This window comes from Anastrepha ludens, chromosome 5, assembly GCF_028408465.1.
Source record: "Anastrepha ludens isolate Willacy chromosome 5, idAnaLude1.1, whole genome shotgun sequence".
NCBI classification, from domain to species: Eukaryota; Metazoa; Arthropoda; class Insecta; order Diptera; family Tephritidae; genus Anastrepha; species Anastrepha ludens.
The window spans coordinates 91,522,516-91,549,129 of record NC_071501.1 but is presented as its reverse complement, the minus strand read 5'-3'; the positions used below and the strand labels follow the sequence as shown (position 1 = coordinate 91,549,129).

The 26,614-nt window shown below is 39.7% G+C and overlaps 1 protein-coding gene across 1 annotated transcript; it reads right to left on the bottom strand.

Moving 5' to 3' along the window:
• Positions 1 to 9,207: 9,207 nt before the first annotated feature.
• Positions 9,208 to 9,675, bottom strand: LOC128864805 (uncharacterized). Its single transcript, XM_054104564.1, has 2 exons — positions 9,585 to 9,675; positions 9,208 to 9,524 (listed from the first exon to the last, which is right to left on the bottom strand). Exon 2 carries the CDS (start codon positions 9,520 to 9,522, stop codon positions 9,208 to 9,210), a length of 315 nt encoding a protein of 104 aa, XP_053960539.1. The 5' UTR covers positions 9,523 to 9,524; positions 9,585 to 9,675.
• Positions 9,676 to 26,614: the final 16,939 nt, after the last annotated feature.

Here is a 26,614-nt window from a genome sequence, read left to right as displayed (position 1 = left end):
AGACATAACAATATAGCAAAGATCCTCCACCAACAACTTGCGATCAAACACGGTCTCTTACAAGCAGAAGTCTTGTATTTTAAATATGAACCAAAGGCAATAATCGAAAATGCAAATTTTAAACTTTACTGGGACAGATTTATATCCACAGATCAAACAGCAGCTGCCAACAAACCTGACATTATCTTGTTCGACAAGACAAATAAAACGATCGAAGTAATCGATATAGCGGTGCCCCTTAATCGCAACGTCCAAAGCACATTCTCCACCAAAGTATCGAAGTATGCAGCTTTGGCCATAGAACTTAAACGGATGTACAAAGCGAGGGAAGTGAATATAATACCAATAATTATATCTTCCACTGGATTAGTGCCTAAGCATTTAATAAAAAACTTGAAGAAGTATGACTGCCAACACCTCTTAGAAGACATGCAGAAGTCGACCATACTGGACACATGTGCAATAGTTCGTAGATTTTTAAATATTTAATCAATAGTAATCGCATGGGCGTAGAACTTGGACTACGCTCCACCAGAGCACAATCCCTTGAAAATTTTATCCGGGATGTGTAATCTCCGGCAATAGCCGAGATGGATTAAGCTCAAATAAAAAATAAAATAAAATAAAATAAAATAAAGTAAAATAAAATAAAATGAAATAAAATAAAATGGAATGATACTTGTTTAAATTAGATAAAAATAAAATAAATAAATAAAATAAACAAGTTGAAGTGAAATAAAATATGTATAAATAAAAAAATTAATAAAAATAATAAAATAAAAAAACTCGAACTAAACCAAAATATTTCAGCAATCTTGTAAGTGCGTATATATCTATGTATGCACATATGAATAAGAATATATAAGTATTTGCCAAAAGCGATTGAACTTTTAGTGGCACAACAAACGAAAGTGCACTTTAGAATTTGCATAGTGGCAGTTATTGTTGCTATTGTTATGCGGAGTACCGAGTTCTGTTGTTGACGTTGCATTTCATTCAAATGCCTTCACTTCAACACTTCAAGCGAAAATCGAAAATCGAATAACAAATATGCCGGGCGAAATAAATCGCGCTAATTCATTCTGATGATATAAGGCGTTAGGTTAGGCGTGAAAGCGTTTTCACCACAATGCGATCGAGATTTCCCAATTGCAGGCCATTGCCTTTTCGCCGAGTTGCGACTCACTCATAGATAGACGTGCACTTATACTCGTACATATCTACGAACTACTCACGAATTTTCGCTACACATACGAGCGGTGTTTTTGTACGTATATATAGTTACATCGATACATTTGTTCGGGTGTGTCGTCAGTTGTTGTTTTCTGCTAACTATTGTTGTATGCAAGGCTTGTATTGTTCGTGTGTATGTATGTTGGTACTTGCATTCGTAACGATGGCAAAGAGTACGGCAAGCTTTCGTGTATGTTGGTGTGTGTGTGTGTGTGTGTGTTGCTCACATGTTCGTCGGGATGTGCCTTGCCCGTGAGTTTATATGATTTCTGTTACTGTTGTTTGAACTATTGAGCCAATTTCATTTTGTAGCTTCGCCTTTGCGTACGAGTGCATGTGACTGCGAAAATTTTCTGAGACTGCTATTCGCTTTTTTCCTGTGTGTGAACACTGCAACTGCAATAACAGCAGCGGCAGTAGCAACAAATACTGGCAAATGCTAAATTTCGTTAAAGTAGTTTGCCAAAATAATTTGCATATATTTCATTTGAAGAAAATTTCGTTTTATGAACTGAGTGCGGGGGATGTGTGCACGTAACTCTTGGTTTTGCAACAGGATTTAATTCCTAGTGTTATGTGCGCTTTTACGCTGCATTTCGAAACATTTGATTTTGGGCCCATTGAGTGAGACGACTTATTTTTTGAATCAACTCGCAATGGAGTGGAAGCAAATAGAATGAATTAAGACCAACAGCAGGAGATTTACTTAAGGCAGGCAACTCTTATGGAACATAAGGCGGTAAGCTTTATATATTGAGGTGGATTTTCACGTGCACGGCGGTTTAATTGTTAGAAATGCGTATTAAACAAATAGTAAGAAGTCGCACCTTTTCGCCCCTTCTCTTCGCCATCACCCCTTTTCATGAGCCAATAGTCGGCCCCAGACTACTTTATGAGCCAAGTGACCCTGCAAAAAAGAAGCATCGTATGGAGTTTCATCAGACATCTCGCGGACCTAAATTTCGGTGATGACATCTGATTCCGCTCTCACAAACTCAATGACATGCAAGCGAAAGCGGACAGATTAGTCACGCTAGTACGCATTGTCGGACTGGAGGTCAACATCGCCAAGACCAAAGCTATGGGAAACAACTATAATAAGGCAAGACCTATAATGGTTGACGCGTGCCCAGTGGAATTTGTCGAAAGCTTCTGCTACCTCGGCCTCACTATCGCGGTGGACGGTGGATGAAGATGTCAACTGTAGGCTAAACAAAGCAACAATTCAATACATGCAGGATCGGCGAGTTCGCAAATCTCCAGGTGATCCAAACTGCGAGTATTCAGCTCATGTGTGAAGTCAGTATTGTTGTACGGAAGTGAAACATGGCTTGTCTCTAACAGCATCACACAGAGACTGCATTCTTTCGTCAACAAATTCCTCCGCATCATTTCTAAAATATTCTGGCCGAACACCATTAACAACGACGAGCTGTGGAGATCAAAGAATAAGGAACCCATTCAATGACAAATAAAAGGCAGAAAGTGGCAATAGAAGGGTCACACGCTTAGAAAACCACCAGATAGCATAACGAGTATAGCACGGAACTGGAACCCATAAGGAAGAAGAGGTCGCGGTTGGCCAAAGATTACTTGGAGAAGGTCAATGTTGCGTGAGGTCACATGGGATGACGCAAACACAACAACCCAGAACTGTGTACGATAGAAGTACCTTATCAGAGCTCTATGCTCCCGAGTAGAGTGAACAAGGAAATAAAAAAAGGAGTCGCACAAGAACTCGCGAATGAGGGTTCTTGCATGAGTTATGAGGCTTAACGTAAGGCCAATGTAAAATCTGCCTTTCCGGAGTTACACGGCGAGCTTACCGAGCAGTTCAGCGGGTTTCCACTCTTCACGGATATCAGCCGAACAGCTTTTACGTTAGTACGCCTTGCGGGTATCTGAGACTGCTTGAAAGGATGATAAGATGCACGCTGCATTTCGTCGAAAAAAACAAAGAAACACAAGTTTCAATAAAAAATTTGCACTTTTTATGAAAAATATTTTCACCAAATTCTTAGATGTGGCGGATTTTAGCCAAATTCAAACTTACAGGGTGTTATACGAGTAGGTAAGTAGGTGAAATGGTTGAAGTACCAGTCTAGCACTCCCTAAGTAGCACTAAAGCGCCATTTTGATATCATTTTGAGATATCCAACGTACAGATACCTAAAGACAACCCGAGTTGTTAATGTAATGGAGAAGTTGGATGGGATTTGGGTTGACGCATTGCCCCAGGCGGTTGAAGACCGGAGCACCCAGTGGCCTTAATCGTCTAGTTGGATCCAAACCTGGACATTTACAGAGAAAGTGCTTAATAGTCTCCTTTTCCGAAAGATCCCCACGGTTTCTGCAATGGAGATTAATTGAGAATCTTAGCTTTTCTGCGAGTGTACCGACCGGTAAACACAGCTACAAGTTTGTAAGTTTAATGGCGATGTGTACCCAGAACTATCTGCGTCCTGCGTCTATTGCACTGGTGCCGAAGGGTTTTCGAAATAAGAATAAATAAATTAGTAACTAGCGATTCTGTTAGGTGTTTAGCCTAGCTCCTTTTCCTATCTGAGGTGTGCGTCTTGATCTTGTTCCCCAAATGGAGGAACCCACAATTTTAAACCGACTCCGAATGGAGAATGGGTTTTATGACGACCTTTTTAATGGCAGAGATACAGTCGGAAGTTTATCATTGCCTGCCGAGGGGCGACCGCTATTAGAAATAGCGCACGAAGAATGTGGCTTGTGACTTTCTGAGGAATAAGTTGTGCAATTTCCCTTTAACAACAGCCAAGTGAATGCCAATGTCTGGGTAGTAGACCTCTCAGACCAATTCAGTCAACCTCTACCTGGCAAGCTCATCGCCAATTTCATTTCTCTCTATGTGCCTATGTCCTGAAAACCGGATCAGAGAAAAGTTATCCGCACATCCAAGAGATTTGATCGCCATCTTACAGGAGTTGACCAGTTTGAATCTGCACCATGGCGTCATCAGTACCTTGATCGCAGTTTGACTATCGAAAAAAATGTTAATATCTCCCTAGCTCCCACGTTCCACCACTCACCTCCAAGACCTCCAAGAATTATTGCACAGCTAATCTTTTTCTTCAGAACGTAAATAGTTAGTGCTTTGCGGTTTTGAATTTTTACAAGTTTGACGAAATTTGTAAACCATCAGCGAACTATGCCAGCAATAAATTGAAGCGAATGCACTTTATTTGTTGTTAATCAAAGCGATCAGCATTGCAGACGAACAAGTTCAATGGAATAAAATGGATCGTAAAATGTTTACAACAAGCCAACAAACCACAACAAACACAAGAGCGAGCGGGCGTGCAAGCGTTTCTAGTATCAAAGACTCACAGCCAGACAGACTGACAAACTTTTCTGGTGAAGCCAAGTTGGAAAGAACCTAAAAACAAAACATAAAAGTTAAAGATTTGCAAAGAATTTGTTTACAATTCTCTGTAGTGATGAAGTGGGAGGCAACAGCAACAACTTAAACTAGAAAACAAAAAAATATTAACCAAGATTTTATTTCACAGCAACGTCATTATCAACATAATGATCTCAATGATGAACATTCTGCTCGTCATGATCATGGATCGAGCTCTTGTACACTAACGACAAGATCGTTAATTTGATTGTGTCTCATTGCAATTTCGTCGTCGTCTTTGTCGTCCTTAACCTCTACCTTAGCCATAGACACAGCTACAGACACAGCCACAGCCCCAGCGTCAGCCGCACAGCCACAGCCACAGCCACAGCCTCAGTCTCAGCCGCAGCCACAGCCACAGTCTCATCCGCACAGCCACAGCCTCAGCCCCAGCCTCAGCCTCAGCCGCACAGCCACAGCTACATCTACTAAGATCCTCATCGTCATCGTCAACTCATTGCTCATAAATGTTTATATGCCAGCTGAATGAGCTGAATGCTGCTTACTTCCTATTGTTGTTCTTATTTGCCAACACTGTTTATGTTGTGCGGTGTTCTTGTTACCGTTGCTGTGGGTTGCAGTTATTAGGTTGCCATGGTGCCAGTATTTGTAGTTCGTAGTGCCAACGACGAGTGATTTTAGCCCAACCCAAAGTTTGAAATCGAGTTGCACTTCAAAAACTACATTTATGGTGTGTGTGTGTGCGCGCATTATACGAGATTATGCCAAGGCGGGGACGAAGAGCGGCAATGATGCCGCACGAAAAAGATTTATGCCTCGGTGGTGTCATTTGAAGTTAATGGGTTATTTGCCGATTTATTCCTGCCCTCCTTTGATACTTCATCGTCGAAATCGGCGAAGCGCACCTTGCCTCCTGCTTCTCAGTGGCTCTGCCTTCTTCACTACCCGTATATATAGGTATACAAATACATATATAAAAATATGCATACATATCTACACGCCACCACCGCCATACTTCATTGTGTGTTGCCGTTTCGCACTCATTTTGCATAGGCCTGTTGAAATCCACCGGCCACAGCCAACATCTCATCCACTTGCCACAAGTTTAGCAGCCTTAATTTATTATTGATCACTCTGACAGGCCAACGGCCAAGAACAAAACTCCAACAAAAAAAAAACCGAGTTACTTTTTTCCTCTTCTCTACATTTCCAGCATTTGCATTTCCTATGCACAGGTGGATTTTATTATGGTGCTATGTAGAATATGCGAATGGTTACATCTATAGCTTTACTGCCTCAAGTATAAATGCCTTCTCTCCTCGTTCTTGCCCCCTTCTACTCCCACTACTCGTTATGGCACCTCTGTGCGGCAGGATGTCGTGATGGCAGACCAACAAAATTTATGATCTCACAGTAAAATTACCAACTTTGGTATGTATTGATGACTATTTGTGGCTATACGATTTTAGTTTATTACTTGCCAATAAACAAATGAGATTTTCTCCGACTGCCTCTTTGTCGAACCTATACAACTGTCTGTTTGTTGCCTTCCCACTTGTCTCGCGCATTGGCGGTATTTGCGTGCCTGCTTGCATTTGGCTCTACACTTTTGCCTATGTTCGTATTCGCACATTTGTATACCATTTTAGGCGGTTTACTCCAGTAAAACTCCCATAGGCGAGACTAAAAATAATCGGAGAGTACTAACAGAGGCTTAATGACCTGTAAGTCTTTCAGAAATTGAAGTTCTGCGAGAAAAAAAACTGTGAAAACCCTCGATTGTCTTCATCACTTCGCAAAAACACAATAGAAAAGACAAGCGCGAGTCAACTTAAGGGGTCCCGGTGGTCTAGAGCTTTCAAAAAATCAATTTTTTTTTTTTATTTCGAAGGTATGGGCTTTTTGGAAGAATATTCTTAGTATTTTCGATTCTACAGCCGTTTTAGCAGGTAGAGTCAGATTCGTCACGCGGCGGCCTCAATGCAAATATCCGCTCTCAAAACTATTTTTGTCGGCCTGGTGTTGTCAAAAAAAAAAACCTATTCAACCGAATCGTCTGAAATTTTAATATGTTGTTCACAATGGCTATCATCCGTACTAGAATCATATTGTTATTTCAATTATTTCGTTTTTTTTTATTAAAAACTGAAAAAACCGATTTTTAGAGTGTCAAATTAAAAACCGCGCCATTTCGTAAACTGTTTTTTTTATTCGGGACATAGCTACAGTTATACTGATTAATATTTTTTTTGTTTTTTGTGTTTCAGATATACAGAAGAGCCAAAATGGACAACACCGCCCCGGTCCAATTTTTCGGGAGGGTCAACTTCAGCGCCATTATTTAAATAATTTTCTTTTTTTTCATTTTTGTATGTAAAAGAAGTTAAATAAAAAGCCTGAAAAATGTAAATATCGTTTTTCATTTTTTTTTATTGTAAAAAAATATTCCTAAAAATACCCTAAATTCTCGAGCTCTAGACCAACGGAAACCCTTCAGTGATGCCAAAGTGGTTTTTTAACGTGAAATCCATAGAAGTTCGGCTATTCAACAGCCAAACTGTGCATGACAAATAGACAGTAGATCATCCGTTGGATCAGCCAGCCAAGCATTTTTATTAAGTAAACCACGAAGAAAGACCACTCGGCTAGCCGAATGGGTTTGGTGCGTGAAACAGCAAAATGATAGAAAACGTTTTTTTCTAACAGCAGTCGCCCCTCGGCACGCAATAGCAAACCTCCGAGTGTATTTCTGCCATGAAAAATCTCCTCATAAAAACCGTTTGCCGTTCGGAGTCGGCTTAAAATTGTAGGTCCCTCCATTTGTTGAACAAAATCAAGACGTACACCACAAATAGGAGGAGGAGCTCGACCAAACGCCTAACAGAAGTGTACGCTCCCATAATGTATTTTATGACGCAGAAGCGGGAAAAATGGTGAAACTGACTTAAAGACGTTCAAGAGCAAGATGCTGCGAAAGATTTTTAAAGCTTTGTGCACTGACGACGACACACATAGCTCACGATGGGACAGTAAACAGAAAGAGATGTAGCTGTAAAGCTTCGGGAACTTGGCTATAACTCAAGAACTGTCTATACACAGTGGCTTGAAATCTTTTCTGTATCTCCAGTTTAAGTTTGAAGTTGTATAGTATGCGTGGGTTTTGAAAATTTTATTTAACCCTCTAGTTCCCAAATTTTATTTTTGAATGAAAAAAATATCTTTGGGTGGGGATTATGGCAAAATTATAGGTTCTTTATCAAGAAATTGAAATTTTGTTCCTTGATACGATTATATAGGGATAAAACCTTACCCTCCCTACAGGCGGCTTTGGGAAAGAACGCCAAAAAAAATCTGAATGAAAAACTTGCAAATTCAGTGTATTACGTACTTTTATTGAACAAAACAGAAAGTTTTTAACAGAAATCAATACAAAACAAACAGTCAGTCTTATTTCAATAAGTTTTAGAAAAATGTCTACAAAAGAAAGGCATGCTTTTGGGCATAAATAGGCAGTTGGTGCAAATTATTTATGGTGAAAATTGTGAAAGCAGTCCTTTTGCTGGGAAAAACAAAGATTCAGATTCCATTTTCGGCACACGATTTGAGTTTCGGAGGTGCAGCCAGGATATTCGCACCTTTGCAAAATGTCCAACTCCGTCGTAGCGAACGTCGTCAGGAGGTAAGTAAGCTTTTCTTCCAGTAAATTTTACTTGAGGAGTTTTTCATGGACGACCTGGAGCTCTTGGTATTGAAGAATATTGTTGTTCGCATAGTACGTATCCGATCTCTGCCCGGAAGTTCGGCAGTTGGTACTGCCTAGCCTGCGTGTCAATCTAGTTAATTCTTCTGAACAAAACATAAGCGTTTATCATGGTCATATCAAGCAGGTGATTAAAAAGTCGGTTTGTGTACTTATTGCTCTTTACCGGAATCTTATATCGCCCAATTAGTCCATCCATAAGGTCGACGCCCCCCATATATGACTATTATATTCACGGACTACATTGGGGCAATCGACATCAACAAATTTTTTTTCTGAGCGGACGAACCGCGACACCTTATTTATAACATTTGTTTCATTCTGGAAGGGCTTTTCGCGTGCGTAACTCGATGCGCGTCACACTATTTTATTGTCCTTCCAAACTGATAAAGAAATGTCAACTCCTAAAGCAGATCCACAAAATTTAGTTGAATATCCACGGGGTTGTTTCCTGAGATCAAGATCTGTCGGAAGTTTGCAATTCGGAATTCGATTTGAACGAATAGTTCCCAGTGAATGTATTCCGCGTGATTTTAGATAAACCAGAAGTGGCAGTGACGTGTAATAGTTGTCGAAATATGTTATATGGTTTTTAAAATCTGGAATATTACGGGACAATCGGACCACAACATTCGCTGATGCCCCAAGATCTGGTGTATCAGTCAGAACAGCATTGTCTCCTGCGCCGCAATATATTTCGAAGTTATAACAAAATCCGAAGGGGTCACACAAAACGAAGAGTTTTATACCGCATTTATGTGGTTTATCTGGCAGATATTGTCGAAGGAAAGCCCTCATCTTCGGTGCGCACATTTGTTCATCGTCACATAAACGTTGAGTCATCGGAGTGGACTGAAACCTGTTTTTGAAATGACCAACGAGACATAAATTGACAACATGTACATAAATTGACACACACTTCTGATTCCAGCATAGAATCTGACAAATTTACCGCCCTGTTAATCACCTCGTCAATTCCAGTGTCGATAGGTAATTCTGCATCGTCCACATTTTCGTCTAAAAGATCTTCGAAATCTTCTTCCACGTCTGTATCATCGTCGATTTCTAGTAAATCCAAAAATGTTGCAATATCTTCATCATTGAGGGATGATAATTTAGACTTTTGTCGTTGATCCATTTCTAAAAAACCAAAACTTTAAGCTTAGCCCCCCTCTAAAAATATCAAAATTTCAAACTTACCGCATAGTGTTATTTATTCCGAGTTATCCCAGGACCGCCTCTAGACGGGCTGTCTTCAAAGGTTTATAAAATACAGGAAACACTTTTTTTTTGTTATTATTTTTTACTTTCGTATCTTGAACACACCCAGCAACACTATGATAATTTTTATTATAAGCTAAATATACTTCTAATATTTTTATTTAATTTTTAAAATACACCACTTTTTCAGAATAATTAATTTGACCGCTTTTCACTATTTTCCGACTTCAAATGACTATGACGGCTGATTAAAAAACAAGATGCTGCTGCAAATGCACCAGCAATAATTTTGGGACTTCTCGGAATTAGAAAGAGTTTAAAAAGTAACGAAATGGTATTTTAAAAGGGAATAAGCGTGAAATATACTTAGGCCGTCTACAGGCGGTCTTGGGTACTAGAGGGTTAAGTAATGTCCTGAAAACGGTTGGAAATTAATATGTGGGCATCATTCGTGGACATGCTATGGTAGGCAGACTAATAGGCTGAAATAATAACACTATACATCGAAAATAGTCGTTCTTTTGTTCTAACTCAACGCGCGTATCGCAAAAAGTATCGCGGCAAACAGGCACCGTCTGACAATATGATTCGTCGTTTAGTGTCGAATTTTTTTGAGCACGGGAAAGTAGGAGATCGTCAAGATGCCGTTCATCAACAGTCAAGACGTTCCAATGAACTTGTTGAAGCAGTGAGGAAGAGCGTTGCCCAGGAGCCAACAGTATCGTATTGTATTCGCGCTCAGCATTTTGGCGTCAGTGAAACCACCATGCAGAGTATTTTATAGGATGATTTAAATTTGTTTCCGTATAAAGTGCAATTGACACAAAGAACAGAAGAAAAGACAGCCAAGCAGTCGCTCGAATGGTTGACACTCAACCCAATTTTTGGAAGGAAATTTTAATGACTGACGAGGCACATTTTAACCTCTCTGGCAGCGTGAATAAACAAAATTGCTGGGGAACTGAGAATCCACACGAGATCTATGAAACGCCATTGCATGACCGGAAAGTAACTGTATGGGCCGGCATTTGCGCCAAAACCATCATTGGGCTATATTTTTACCGAGAAAAGGAAACGGTCGACGGAAACCGATATCGATGGATGTTGGTTCATTACGTCTGTACGCAAATGCGTGAGAAAGACCACACTGGGGATGCAACAATTGAATTTCTGCAACGAATATTCCCGGGAGAAGAGGCGACATCGACTAGCCCTGCAGATCACCTGACTTAACCCCCGATACTTCTTTTTGTGGGGTTATCTGAAAAGTAAGGTTTACGCCAACATGCCGCAGACTATTGACCAGCTTAAGGCAAACATTCGTGCGGAAATCGACGCTATAAAACCCGAAATGTTTGACAAGGTGATGGCAAACGCAGAAAAAAAAATCGCAGTTTGTGATTGCTAATAAAGGTGGCCACTTGATTGATATTGTATTTAAAAATAGTTTTAATAAATTGTAAATAACCGAACCAAATAAAAGTAACTCACTTATATAAATCAGTGTTTTCTTTTAAACTATTCAGTGTTTTCAAACCGACATAAAAGATGGCGCACCCTGTAGATGAAAATAATTTTTTTTCTCGTTTCCTCTTGATAAGTCAGCTCCCTTAGCAAGACAATAGGTTTCTAATACTAGAGATTTTTGTTAAAGTGGAGAAAAAGTAAAATTTATTGGAAAAACAGTTGGATTTCATTGTTTCCGTTTAAGTAAAAAACATTTTTTGCTACCATTTTTATTAAAAAGAACTTAATTTCTTTCAGTTTCCTCTTAAACGCAACTTTTTGTAAGGGAGTGGTAAAACTCTAATGCGTGGGGCTCCAAGAAGAAACACGCCAGCACTAGCGTCGAGTGGCAGATGGACGGACGAACTCATTCCATCAATAGGCAATTGGGTCCAAAGAAACTTCGAGGAAGTGAATTCAAGTTCATCCTTTGTGATACCATTGCAAGGGAAAAGAGGTGACGGAAACTGATAGGGCGAAAGGAGAAAGATGTGAGGGTGAGTGGAAGGAGGAGAGGTTGAGTATGTGTGGATTACGAACGGTGACTGATTTGCGGTTGTGTTAACCGCTTATGCTGCTGTTAAAGTTTGTAAGATTTTTAATGTCAAGGCGTGATAAGTCCGCAGATGAAGCAAAGAAGTGAGAATCAAGATGCCTAAACCTTAGTAGGTGCTGAGATAATTCCCACCTCATCCTCCATACAGCTGACGCAAAAAGGGCTCGAAGTAATTCCAAGTCTCACCGCATACATACCTTGCGATTAGTGACCGGTGAGGACACCCACGAAGTTAGAGAGCTGAAATTTTGTCATCCTCAGAAAATCCTTCGAACACCTCTGATCCATACGTGACAGGAGGGATTTCGTGACCTTATAAGTTTCTGCATTTGCCCAGCGCCCATTGAGTTGACGCGCAAAGGCCATTGTCCCAGGAGTAGAGCGCAGGTTGTCAAGGGGATACCAATCCTCTCCTTTCGCGGGGTAACTACTTCATAGGTCCCTGGTCTGGTTAGCTCGTCCACTTCGCAGTTTCCTCCAATGTCGCTATGACCTGGAATGACCAGATGAGTCTTATATCAAGGAATTCGGATCCGATCGAAAGTGAAGGGAGGCATTCGTTGATCAGTTTCGAATGCATCATCATAGAGCCCAATGTACTGAAGGCAACTCGGCTGTCGGACTAGATATTTGCTTCCGTGACAGTTATTAAGTTTGATTGCGGGGTTGGGTCTGTAAGGAGGTCAATTGGCTTTACATTGCGTACGGAGCTTTTATATTGGTTGAAAATTTTACATTTGAAATTAAATTTCTGACTTTATCTTGGTTAAATAGCGTCATTGGAGTGATGTGCAATATCATATCAATTCGTTAATTACCCCAATTATGCCATTTAAGATTCTTTGTCGTTTTTATTATTTTTTTAATTCCACAGATGAAAAATAAAAAATGGTATCTTTTTTTGTTAAATTTCCGTTCTTCGGTGCTCAATTACATCACCTAAATATTTTATGAAAAAAAATGACTCGATTTGTTTTAAGGGGTTAGGGGTAGTCAGAGGCCCGAAAAAATTATGATTTTCAATAATTTTGTTTTGCTGGTCAATTGCTTTATTTAATAAAAATAAAAACATAGCATTTCTGCACCATGTTTCAACTTGACTTTAGCAAAATTTCAAAAAAGAAAAATTAATAATTGTAAAAGTTAACGCTGTTTGTGTGGAGGCCGTTTCTCCAGAAGTCCCTTTCGGCGATCATCACAAGTTCTTGAAAATTCATCTAAAATCAATCGGACATAAGAAATTAATTTAATTAATAGATAATCTTGCGCCTGATCGAAGCTTTTTTTCAAAATTAAAAATATGGCGGTCTTAGGAAATGTTTTTCAGATTTTCGAGAAAAAAACCGACAGTTAATTGTTAAAAAAAATCGAAGTTTTTGATAGAAAAAATCATTAGATCAGGCAAGATTTTTATGTTTTTCAAAAGCAATATATATTTTATTGAAATTTAGCAAGCGGTTTTTAAGTAACAGTGATCACCAGTTCGAAAAAACATAGTTTTGAGAAAAATGCATTTAAAGTTTTGCTATCGATTCCGCGGCGCCCTTTGTTAATTGTTGAATAACTCGAAAAGTATTTGTCGGATCACTTCAAATTTCCGCCCCATATTTTTAAGATATTATACTTTAAGAAAGTGCAAGAAAAATCCAATTTTTTTATTTACATTTTTTTCCTTGTTCACTCCTCTCGGGAGCATAGGGCCTCGACAATACTTGTCTTGCGTTAGTTTCGTTAATCTATTTGATTTCTGATAGGGTAGGTGATTAGCCTGCCGCTACCAATCCTAAATAGTGGGAATGCCCGCCTGTCGTTGCTTAGGAACAACGCCTTCTGACTGCTTGGAGCGCCATCTGTGTTTCACATTTTTCTGTCAGAAGGATCGCACAGATGGTTGAGGACTTCGCTAAATTTCGTGTGTCTGCGCTATTACCGCAGCTGCCCGCTTCCTCTTGCTGGCGCCTTTTCTTTGTTTTGGGCTTTTCTTTGTTTTTTCTTGTTTTTAGCAGCCACAATGCAAATAATGCGCTGACTATTGTGCGGGAGTTAGGATGTAAAGGATAAGTTTTTGGGTTTGAGAAATGAGATTTGTTTTTTTTTGTTTCTTTTTTTTTAATTCTGACTACCCCTAATTTCATAAATAAGAACGTATTTAATGTTTTTGGCCATTTATGTAAGTCTGATTGATTTTTGCTGGCTTTGCGCATCACTTCACATTATTTGGAAGCGTTAGAAAAGCGCTTTCTTTAATTTTGAAAAAATATTCAAAAAGAGAACAAATTTGGAAAATTAATTATGCAGAAATTTGTATTAATTCTTCTCTATGCAACCACCCTTACATAATCAAATTATTAATTTTTGCAGATGCTCGCCCAACAACGAAAAAAGTGTCGCTTCACCACGCCTCAGCCCTGACAAAAAATAAAGCAATTTAACTCAACTTTGTTGCCGAAAAAACCTAGAATGCATTTAGTACAATTCACTCTCAAAGGTATTTTTGTTATTTTACTAAGCCGCCAACGTAGGCGAAAAAATTACACACAAACGCACAGCAGAATTTTACCGACACTAAAGAGCCGCACTTGGAGATGTCAATACACGGCAAACGAGGTGAATGCACCTTAGCAGCCTATTGAGTCCACCTTAAAATTTCAAAACATTTGCAATTCTATTTTGAAAACAATGACAAATAACTATCGAGCCCAGCTCATGAGACGTAAGCACGCAGAGGGGCGAGCTGTTGCAGAGGTGCGTGCGTGCAACAGAACGCAGAACGCGGCACTATGGGCGAGTGCATGCGCATGTGTAGAGTCACTTTAACGGTACGTGTGCAAACACAAAAGGATACTGAACTCTGGCAACCCAAAAACGAAAATCGTAACAAACGAAATTGCAACTCAATTGCAATGCAGGCGAAATGCAATGAAATGAAATGAACGGAGAAAAAAATAAAATCAAAAAATCTAGAAGAGTGTATGAATGTATGCTTGTGCGGCGAAACAGCTACGGGAGGCCATACGCCATAAGCCAACTTTTAACAACAACTCCAACACAGCAACACAAAGATCTGAGTGCATAAAAACATCAGAATTTCTAGTTGATCACATTTGTGCGATAAAGTCGAGTACTTAAATATACGCGCACATACAACTGTACATACCCGTACATACATACACACATCTGTGCCTATGTTTGCCTGCGAGTGCATATGGATGCTTATTGCCGGCCCTCTTGTTTGCCCTCGATGGTTATGGCATCAGTGCAACTGCTTATAAGCGCACAGATACAGATGTAGATATGTAGATCGATATGCGCCAACAGTTAGTCGTCAGACAGACACACTCCGCTTGTCATTCGGAGTCAGCGTGGAGCTAGTCAATCAGCGCGCGATCACCGATAGCTGGCTAGCACTGCAGTCAATACATATCAGTGCAGATGCAAATGCGGTCCCAGCTTGTGGATGTGACTTGCCGAGCAGCGGTGTAGGCGCGTGTGAGCGGGGAATATGTCAAAAATGTGTGTGGACTGTCGTTGAGTGACCGCTGAATGGTCATTCTGGTGCGCTGGGCGGACGCTGACCGCGCGCCTGCGCTATACAGACTACTACGCACTGGCCACGTACCAACACACATACATCGGCATTCACTCCTATCGCTCGATCGCCGAGCCGCTACTGTGCCAGCGGAGTGGGAGAGCGGAAAGCAGTGAAGCCATGGTACCGGCATTTCACAGCAGCTACTGCTCGTAGCTGGCGCGCATTTGCATTTTTGCCGTGTCAATGTTATCTAACTTGTGAGCTAAATATTGTTTTTCTCAATTTACTTTTTATCGCTGCATTGCATTTTAAATTAGTATTTTTTAAATGTTTCCAACATAAATTCAAACAATACAAATTATTTATTTACCCACAATCGATGGTTGTCGCTGTTGTTGTTGCTGTTGCTGTTGTTTTCACAGAACTAGCTTTTTCCAGTACTCGCCGAGCATTTGTTGTTGTTGACGTTGTGTCTTGCCTTGTCACGCATGCAAGGGTTTAAGGAAATTTTCCCTGTGGCCCGTCCAACGCCCAACTACTTGTGTCTACTTCAGAATTATGTAAGTCCATTTGCATAAAAGTGATTGATCTCGAGAATAATTTTATTTCTGTTATTGATTGAATGTGAAAAACTACAAACGGCAGCGTTGAACTCCGTCAAGGTACGTCGAGAGGTGATTGGCATACATACCGCGCCCGTATATGAGACGAAGGATATTGGCGAAGGAAGAGCAGACGGAAGCCGAAGATACAGTTTTTAAAATATTAATTATTAATTTTTAATAATTTTTCAGCTGCCAGGTTCGCAGCCTTTGGTGTGCGTGGTACATCAAATGCTAGAAAAATATTTTTTCTATTGGCAGTCGCCCCTCGACAGGCAAAAACAAGCCCTGCATATCTGCCATGCAAAAAGCTTCTCATAAAAAAGCATCTGCCGTCCAGAAGTGGCGTAAAACTTTCGGGCCATTTAGATGCGCAGTCCGGTTCGCTTTATTCGAGGTAATCATTTTCATGAAAGAAAATGGTGTTTGATCTAGTAATCCAAGAATTTCTGATAATTCAAATGCCCAAAAATAAACAAGCATCAAAATATAATATTACTCCATCTAACGGTACTTTGTAACAGTAAAATTTCAGCACTTGTAATGCTGTGCTTGATTTATTGGTTCACTTGAATTGAGGCCTAACCAAATAAGAAAAAGTATTAATAAATACAGAATATATTTTTCTGAAGTGAAACTTCTTAGGTGTCGATGGATGAGCGAGAATGGAGAGCAAAATTTCAAGGCCATGCAACGTTTTGGGTATTTTCCTTCCGCGAGAGAGAAAAAAGATGTAACGTAGAGGAAAGAGCTATACCTTATATATATCTTACATACTTTTCAGGCTATTTTTCCTGAGTTTTTCCTTGTGGTTGCTAATTTCTAGTGAGAAATAACACTGCCTACTTTAGGACGCTTGTTTGTTGGTGCAAACTTGTAGGAAATATCTTTTTGGTGCCTACTTTTTGGCGCTTATTTCCGTCTCCTGGCCACTGCTTGTGCGTACTACAGGGTGGGCCATATACCGTCTGCTTTTTGAACCAGCTATTTTTTTTTGAGAATGGCAACACAAATGACATGTCAAATTGGTTCATAATTTACTTAAAGGTTTGGCATTTACGAAATGGGACGCTATACGCTTGAACAAAATTGAGAAATATTGAAAACCTATTTCCAAAGTGGTGAGTCTTCTTCTTCTTCCGCGGTTACAGTAAATGGCGTGCGTTACCGTGACATGCTCAACGAGTTGTTTCCAAAAATTGAAGAGGATGACATGTACGACATTTGGTTTCAACAGGACGGTGCAACTTGTCACACTGCCAAAGTTACACTCGAACTTTTGGCTACCGCTTTTGAAAACCGAATAATCAGCCGAAATTCCGATATCAGTTGGCCGCCTCGGAGCTGTGATTTAAGCCCGTTGGACTATTTTTTGTGGGGAGCTGTTAAGGAAAAATGCTATGCGAACCATCCAGAGACGATTGATGCTTTAAAACACGAAATCGAAGTTGCCATTCATGAAATTGGAGCCCAAACAATCGAAAATGTTCTTAAAAATTGGGTTGATCGAATGGCCTACTGTAAAGCCAGTCGTAGCAGTCATTTGAACGATATTATTTTTTATTCATAAATGACAAAGTTCAATCTTCAAAATAAAATAAAAAGTTTCAAAAAATATTGATGAGTTTTTTTTATAGCCAATTCAAAAAGCAAATTTTACATGGCCAACCCATATATAAAGTGCTATCCATTCCGCCGTCGGAATCGTCCTGGTCCTGGAATCGCTGCGTTTGTGCGGGTAATAATCGCTCGGAGTAGTGCGCTTTGTTGCCAAGGTTTGTGTCTGGCGTTTACCTACACCCGTCGACCCTTCTCCATTTTTTGTAAATTTTGTCTATTCGTATTCTCTGCAAATGCTGTGAATTTATTTAGATATGTATTCTTTTTCTCTCTCTCCCTCATTCTCTTTCTGGTCTCTCTCTCTTTCTTTGTCTGCCTTGAAAGTTTCACTTCTGTTATGTGTACTACGCTACACGCACTGTTTTTTTGTATTATATTTATTATTTAAAGCCTAATGGTTTGTGCTGCCACCTTGGTTATAAATTACATCGTAAGTATCAATGTGTGGGCTTGTATAAATTCTTCAGATAGCCTAATGAAATTTCAGGCCGTTTTAATGCTTCAAATTAAGGCATTTTTGTCTTCAAATTGTTGCCCCTTCTCGTAAGCTTTACGAGCCAACCATACCCATAGATTTTCAATAATGTTCAGATCTGGGTAGTGGGAATGCGGTGGTCATGTTTCCACGTTTTGGGACGCAATCCAAGGCTGTGAAGTCGACTCACGTACCTTTTACCGCTTCACGTACCTTTCTTCCTTAAGTAATGGAAATAGTAATTCAATGCATCCGGCCCATCCAGATTTAACTTCTTTATGTTATTAAATACTACGTTTTCCATTCACCAGGATCGTTATTTGTAAAATAACTCCAAACCAGATGGTCCCTTGCAAGTCAAGGCGGCGTTCTTTGTGATATTTATTCAAAGGTGTTTTTTGTAATTTTTTATGCCGCAGATGTCGTGCTTTTAGAATAGTCCTTCGAATGGTGAATTTGTTGACTGCATTGCCATTTCTTTAATTTTTGTTATTGAAAGGTCGGAGTTTGATGCAATCCTAAGGATTTTGCGAGTTTCCTTCAGTGTCAAAGGCGTCGCTTTTCTGCCTTTGTAATTCTTACCATAGGAAGCATCTTGTTTCACGTAATGATCCACAACATTGGGACTTCTACCAATCTTTTTGGTTATTTGGCGACTCGAAAGTCCCTCTGAGGTCAAGATATCGATGCGTCTGTTTTCGCGATCTGTTAAACTTTTCTGCTTTCCCATTTTATTAGAATTAAGAAGTTTCCGACCAAGCGCAAATCTCATCACTGTATTGAGCACCATCGGTCTATCATCTGGCGACTACCACTTGCTGGCCGAAAAACAGGGTTGAGCATTTTGCGCTACCACTCATTTTCTATGTGATAGTTAAAATAAAGGTTTCATTATCACTAAATCTTCAGTTTTCCAATGGTTTAACTATACGCTTACTGCATTAATAATTTAGTGCAATATGCCAAATCCTGCCGAGAAGTAATCAAATGGGTTTGAAACTTGGTGTTCGAGGGTTTTCAGGGACGCCGATTCCGAATATGATTACTATTTTTTGAAAATTAAAAAGGTGGATCCAATATGGGGCTGTCGCAGTCGGAGTCGTTGAAGTTCGAATTACCAAAATTAGAGTCTATATTCAAAAAGATTTTTTTTTATTTGGGAGTTAAATATACATTTGTTTCTTTATCAATCTCCTTTTTCATATTTTCATTTGAAATAGCTTTATTACGCGAAGAATTAGTTGAATTCGAAGCACGAAGATGCTGACTATAATCGAAAAAAATGCAACTTGGAATTTTTGTTTTAGAACTGCAAACTTTAACAGTAGATATCTCAAGGAGAAAACTCTTTCTGAAAATACCCTTTCTTACTATTCTACAGAGTAAGAAGCAAGTTTGTGATAGGGAAAAAATCAATTTGTCGATATTTTAAACAATGACTTTTGCACAGCAGACAGCAATTTCCAGACCATAGTGCATTGGCCACATCATCAGCAAAGCTTATGAACGCAGGGATCAGGAGGCCTGGCGGTTGTTTAACTTCGGTAGACTGTTTTTTTATAAGCGCACAGTTTAGCCTGCCAGCTCCCATTTTGGAAGCTAGTTCTACCATTTCCTTGTGTTATTTTTTATAAAGATATTAATTTAATTTCTCAGAGGCACACCTAAATGTACTTATAATCAAAACATAAACTTTAATCACCCTGTTCATTTAACATTTTTTGTGGTGATTCAAAGCACGTCTATGACATTGTAATAGATGACGCATCTTTGGATCTATGCATGCGAACCGGAAACAAAACAGCAATCGACAGTGCGGGTATCCCAAGACGAGCTACATTCCACAAAAGTTGCTCGCAGAAGGAGTTGTTCAAAGCAAATGGTCGCCCGGCAGTTTTACGTGTACCACCATTTGTTTGCCAGAAGTTCTCGAATACTTCGTGAAAACCAAACGCCGAATATTAATCATCATTCACCAAGGCAATGCGACCTCTCACGTATCGATGCACAATAGACATTCCAGCGGCCTCCGTAGCCGAATGGGTTGATGCGTGAGTACCATTCGGAATTCGAGAGAACATAGGTTCGGATATCGGGGAAAGATCAAAATGAAAGAAAAAGTAGCGTTCACCCTTCGGCGGGCAATGGCAAGGCTTCGAGTGGATTTCTTTCATGAAAAAGCTCCTCATAAAAAATATCTGCCATTCGAAATCGGCTTGAAACTGTAGATCCCTCCATTTGTGGAACAACATCAAGACGCACGTCATAAATAGGAGGAGGAGCTGGGCCAAACACCCAAAAGGGGTGTACGCACTAATTATATCATGGCAGCAATACACTCGGAGGTTTGCCATTGCCTGCCGAGGGGCGACCACTATTAGAAAAATATTTTTCTTTAATTTTGTTGTTTCACCGAGATTCTCTCTGTGAATTCCGAATGGTAGTCACGCACAAACCCATTCGGCTACGTCGGCCGGGATACTCGGCAATATTTCATTAAAATTTATTTTTACTCTACCTTCTTTACTTTTCACACAGAATTTTTAGAAAAATTTCGGATATGTGCTTATAGAGATCATTGAATTTTAGGAAATTTTCGAGTACGCGGTTTTATAGATCATTGAATTTTGTCCCACTAAAACACAAGTTTTAAGTGGTTCCAAAATCGCGTTGATTTTTTACAATTTTTTCTGCTGTCGGTGTTGGCTGTTTTCTTCCATATAAACAAAATGTGAAGTAGGCGTTAAATAGAGAAAATGCACAGGACCACGACCGAATAAAATTCTCAAAAATCGGTGCGATTATTTACCTACTTGAAACATGCATTTTATTATACCAAAAATTTAATGAGCTACAAAATGGCATACTTGAAGTTATACCTGAAATTCTTATTAGGTTAGGCTAGATTTGTGTGGTAGTCGACTAGAGTAGCCAACTCACTTAGGCCATGAAGGTCCGTTGTAGTTACATTGCGTAACAGGGGAGCAGTGTTTATTCATCGTGAAACCATTTTCTTATGAAGCAAAGGATATATTTTATTCCAACATCGGATAGCTTCGTAAGAGAGTCAAACAAATATTTTCTTAAAAACCTTACCCTACTCCTATCCGCGGCTGGGCAATTACAGACGAAGTGTTCTACTGTTTCTTCCACTTCTTCATCTCTACAACTTTTGCAGTATTCATGAGAAAATACTCAAAGCCTAGAAGAGTTCCTACCTAACAGTGCCAATGACCGGTGGCACAAGCCATGACCTACGAGATGTTCTCTTTTAAGAGACTGAGCAATTCCCCTGACCTGTTCTTACCTATTTGCGTCCAAATTAGCCTAGTTGTAGCGCAAGTATTTTTTTCTATCCATGACCTAATCGACTCTTAGAGAATATTATTTATTTATTTTTATCTTTAATTGCAAGTTGCCATAGGAATCCCCATATTGGCTCTGCTTTCAAGCAGTGCAAGATTAGTACGCTTTCTGGTTAGCTCATCGGGCTTGTAATTTCCTTCAATATCTCTATGTTCAGAAACGTATAAAAGACTGACCTTGAACACAGTGCTGATAACATTTAGAGCTGCCAGGCATACCTAACTAACTTTTGATCTTAGTATAACTGCCTCCATTGATTTCATGGCCGTCTGGCTGTTCGAGAAGATATTTATCGTAGTTTTTTTTAGGTGTGTGTGTTAAGGTACACCTCCTAGGTACATCTAGAAGTTACTTCCTTTATGACTAAGACTTCTGCCTGTTAGACGCTACAGTAGTGCGAAAAAGTTGTATTAACAAGTTTGAAATTTTGTTGGAAATTTGCCGATTTTTCATAAATTTTCTGCAAAGTTTGAAAATTTGTTTTATATGGTTTTGCAGCAGTATGAACTATATTTTTGTATAAAAATAACAAAAATTAAAAAAATTAAAAAATAAATAGTAATAATTGTCAATATATGGCGTGCTCTTTCTTTTGACGCTGACTGTATACTTTATTAGCATTAATAATCAAGTCCTTTCGTTACAAAATTTTGTTGCACGCTGTCAACAAGCTTAGAGAATTCTTAGTACCTTTTGCTGTTTTGAGGAAATTTAAGGAATTTTTCTATGCACATTTGGCATGATTTCTACAGAAGCAGCGAACGAAAAATTGCTTAAAATGTAATGCAATAAATCAACAAGAGAATGAAAATTGTTTTTATTTAATTTTTTTACTTTTTTAAGGTTTTTTATTGATTTTCTTCATTGTTTTTATTTTATTTTTTTCTTTTGGTTGTTTTTTTTTTTGTCTTAAGAATACCAATTATTTTTTCCTATAAAACCCCAACAAAAAATGATTTATTCAAGTCCAAAGTGCAGGTTCACAAATTAACGTAGCCACAATTTAACCAGCGCTTGTATTGCAATGAAGCTCATCTTGAAATTCCATTAAGTGCCACAAAAAATCAACCAAACATAAAACAGAAAAAAAAGCCCTGCCTTAGACTCTGGATGAGGCAAATCATACAAGCAGGGGAGTACAGCATAAAAGACCCAAACAACTAGTGAGCGGTAATAAATCATGCTCAGGTTGCGCTCCCACCACGAGCAACAGCAACAGCAACAGCAAACGGGGAAAAGAACAAAAACCAATGATGAAAAGCAATAGAAAAAATACGAATGGAAATATTTTTACTATTTAGTCAAAGGCTGTAACTCAACTAGGGAGCCGGTGCATAAGAGTCAGCTGCAGGGCCACCACCAGCTATCACCCGCACCATTAAGCGACCGATAGGAGCGCTTTTGTCGGCAGTCTAGCTGCCACAACGAACGATCGTCGTCCACGCCACGTACAGCGTCGATGGCGGCCAACTCAAAAGCTCACAGCCACACAAAATGGCCTTAACATTGCGCCATTAATGTTTGCGCTTAAAACAGCGACAGTCAGACACTGCACTCGTTGGCTCCCCCTGATCTGTCCTAAAAACATATTGCAGCAATAATTGCTCTGGGTTGTTAGGGGCAACATCATCTGCATGCCACACTGGCACATTTACCGCAAATTTGCAGCATTTGGTGCATTTCTTGGTCGATTTCTTGGTCAACGCCGCGGTCAGTGCGGCCGGTGTCTTTTGGGTAGTCAGTGGAGATGTGGTATGCTGCTCTGGGTAATAGGAGTAGGTAAAAATGATAGATGAGGTTCACATAGTCGCGAGCCATAGCTTGCAAGCCAATGTATTGTATGTATGTGGATGTGTGTGTATGCGTGTATGTGACGCAATGCACTTGCTGCTGACCAACTAATGTGTTGGCTGTAATGCAGGCCAATTGCCCGTAAGACGAGATGTACGTAGCTAAAGCCAAGTAGGTTGCAAGGAAGGATGAACGTAGATATGTATGCATATATGTATGTATGTACTTATATATGCAAGGGCAGTAGAGCAGATGACGTCATTACAGAGGGCGATACTTAGCACACAACAGCCTAAATTAGGCACACGCAACTGTGGCAAACTCATTTATCAGTTCACAAATAGCCAAGATTTTGTAAGCCAAATATTCGTAAGGCTTCCAAATAGTGATTATGCAAATATTTCTAGAAGCTAGCACCCAATGGGTATGTTTTTGCCATTCATTATTGAAATATGGACATAAAATATTCGAAAGTTCCTCTTAACAGCCACTTGGCTTCTCGCTATAGGCTGGTCGGAGGTAGCATTAAACTGTCTTTTATTTTTTTTACTTTTTTTTTACGAGAAGGAGACATCCACCGTCTTTACTCCGTCAATGTTGGACTTTAACCCGAACTAACGGCGGTTATCGTAGCAGAATGGGTTGGTGCGTGAGTACCATTCGGAAGGGCGTAGCCTCGAATCTCCGTGCATTAAAGAGCAAAATGATAAAAAAAAAGTTGTTTTCTAATAGCCTTCGCCCCTCGGTAGGAATGGCAATCCATTGAGTGTATTTCTGCCTTAAAAAAGCTCCTCACAAAGAACCATCAGCCATTCGGAGAAGGCTGAAAACTGTACGTCCCTCCATTTGTTGAACAACATCAAGACGCACGCCACAAATAGGAAGAGAAGCTCGGCCAAACATCTAACAGAAGTGAACGCGCCAATAATTTATTTTTGAACCTCCTACCGTACCGTACGTAAAGTACCGATCCCCCACCGTTGAGTAAATCGTCGTAAGGTGGTTGAGCACTAGACTCAACGTCAGTTACTCTTCACATGCAGTCCACCAAAAGTTGCATTAACTTTAATCTTCGCATAGTTTTGTTAAAATATTTCTAAAGGAAACCACCCCCAGCTGGGCCTGTCCAGCCTTTACCACAAAATTTATCTCACGTCGATTTAAGAGTCTGTTTCTTTGTCAAGTATCATTTGCTGCTGATCTCGTAGACTTCTGCGATGTTTTAATGCATGTTGCACATCTCCAATTACTGGCGAAATCTTATCCCGCGCATACTTTGAAGTCAATACAATGTCGACTATGTGTTCTGGTATTATCGGATCTCCTGATAGTGCGTCTACATCACGTCTGCTAGTCGCAACTCGTGAGCATACAAAAAACAAAAGTCTGGCATCTTCCTCTTCATGGCATACTGGACATAAAGGCGAACCACGTACCCGAAAGCGTTGTAGATACTTCTGGTAGTAACCATTCCTGGCAAGTCAAATTGTATTAGCTAGAAATCAAGCTCACCAGAGCCTCCATGTAACCATATTTCAATGTTTGGGATTAGCGTATAGGTCGACCTTCGTTTTGTGTACCTTCCTTTTTCCAAGTCTCCTTCCATTTTAGTAACGATTTTCGTTTTCTATGAGTATAAGCGCTGCTATGTTCGGATGCCACTGCTTCTTTGCATATACACTTTCGCTCGTTCTTCCGCTTTGTACGGCAACATCAAGACGCTCACCACAAATAGGTGAAAGAGCTCGGCCAAACGTGAAGCGCGTGCAATAGACTTAAATTGATGTAAAAAGTAATCAATCTCGGTCCCTTAAAAAACGATTTGAAATTGGCTGTTGAGCAGTAAAAAACTCTTTTTTTGTTTTTTTTTTAACAGCTGTGGATTTAAATAAGGTTTTCTTCTAACGAAGCCTCACGTTATAACGGATTCCTTGCCTTATTTCCCCTTAATCTTCCTCACCACGCATAGCGACATGCGCAGCTCCATGGGTGAGGCAGGTCACCGTACGAAACAGAGCAAATGAACTCTAAACCAAAGAGCAAACAAGAAACAGACGGACAAAACGACGGGAAAACAGGCAGACACGTTGATAGCGCACACATTCATACAAACGGACACATAGGCAAGACTTCAATACTACAAACGGGCAGACAAACCAAACAGCCGGACGGACAGACTAAACAAGAGACAAGATGTATGGAGAAGAACGAACTGAACAAGATTAGGACTCCCTCAGAGGTGAAATCTTGGTCTATAGTCAAGAAACAATTGAGGTCAAAGCTGTGAGTCACAGCACGCCAACAACTATAAATAAAATGTCAATCCACTGTTTTGGGCATCTAAGGACGATCTTATGGACACAGGTTCATTTGAAAGGACATTTGGTGCGTGGGCAATGGAGGAATCCAGAGTGCATTTAAAGACATTTGATGGATATTTTTTTTTTACCGATGGGTCAAAGAACGAAATAAGCTCTGGAACCGGATGGTGCTTAAACGATATGGGTGGAATGTAAATTTTGAAGTAGCAGGATTGATAATAGAGAGGTGATGGAGCGGGAAATATAGTAGAGTCTTTAGACAAGTAGACTGCACTGAAGGCCCTGAAGAACGCAAAGTAAACCTCAAAGATTGTTCGAGAATGTATGAAGAAGCTTAATTGTGTTGCTGGACGGAAAAACTTTGTACTTTTATGGGTTCCACAACATTGCGGTGGTCAAGGGAATGAAATTTCCATTGAATTGGTGAACTTCAGATCAGCGGTTTCTCCACAGAGATCAGAGCGAATAATCGAAATCAGTTCTGCATGAATATCGAAGTGAATCAGCGATTATATAGAACGCTGCAAAACAGCAAAGTGTTTTGTGATAACCCCGCACAAAGAACTATCGAACTTTCTTCTAAAAGTTGGTAGAAAAGGCGTTCGGCTGATGGTCGCTAATATTACAGGACACAATCCATGTGTTCAGCAAATGACCACCACTGAACTGATTGAGGATCTAATTTGCCCGTTCTGTTTAGAGGATGTTAGAGGAGGCGGATAACGTTGAGCATTTTCTCTGTTAGTGTCTTGCTTTTGCTAGAGCAAGGCTACAAATTTTGGATTCCGATGTCATGAGAATAAGTAATATTTATTCTCACAAACTGGAGAATATTTTAAGATTGACCAAAGAATCTGAAAAATTCTCAAAGGACTAACTATCTCTGTCTCTGTTTCTATTCTATCCTACCCCTTCTTTCTGTTACTTCTCTCCTTTCCACTTTGTGTATCTACCCTTTTACTTTCCAGAGCTTCGAGTACAATGGGCTTTCTAGCCTGAGTGTTTTAGCAGTTAGTGAATCTCTCGGTGCTTCTTGACTCGCGTTTTTTTCAATTTTAAACTTCATTTTTGAAGCATCTCGAGCAAAGTTAGATCCTAGTCTGCTGGAGTGACGTTAAAACTATTTGTAGTAGGGTTGTCATAACAAAATAATCAGCAAAATGCTCGAACGCGAGGACAGCTGGAACGCGGTAAAGGAATAAACGTTCTCGAAAAACGCGCTACGAAAAAAAAGATTGAT

Bases quoted from the DNA above. Each gene is read 5' to 3' on its own strand.
- LOC128864805 (XM_054104564.1), bottom strand. From the start codon at position 9,522: ATGGATCAACGACAAAAGTCTAAATTATCATCCCTCAATGATGAAGAT.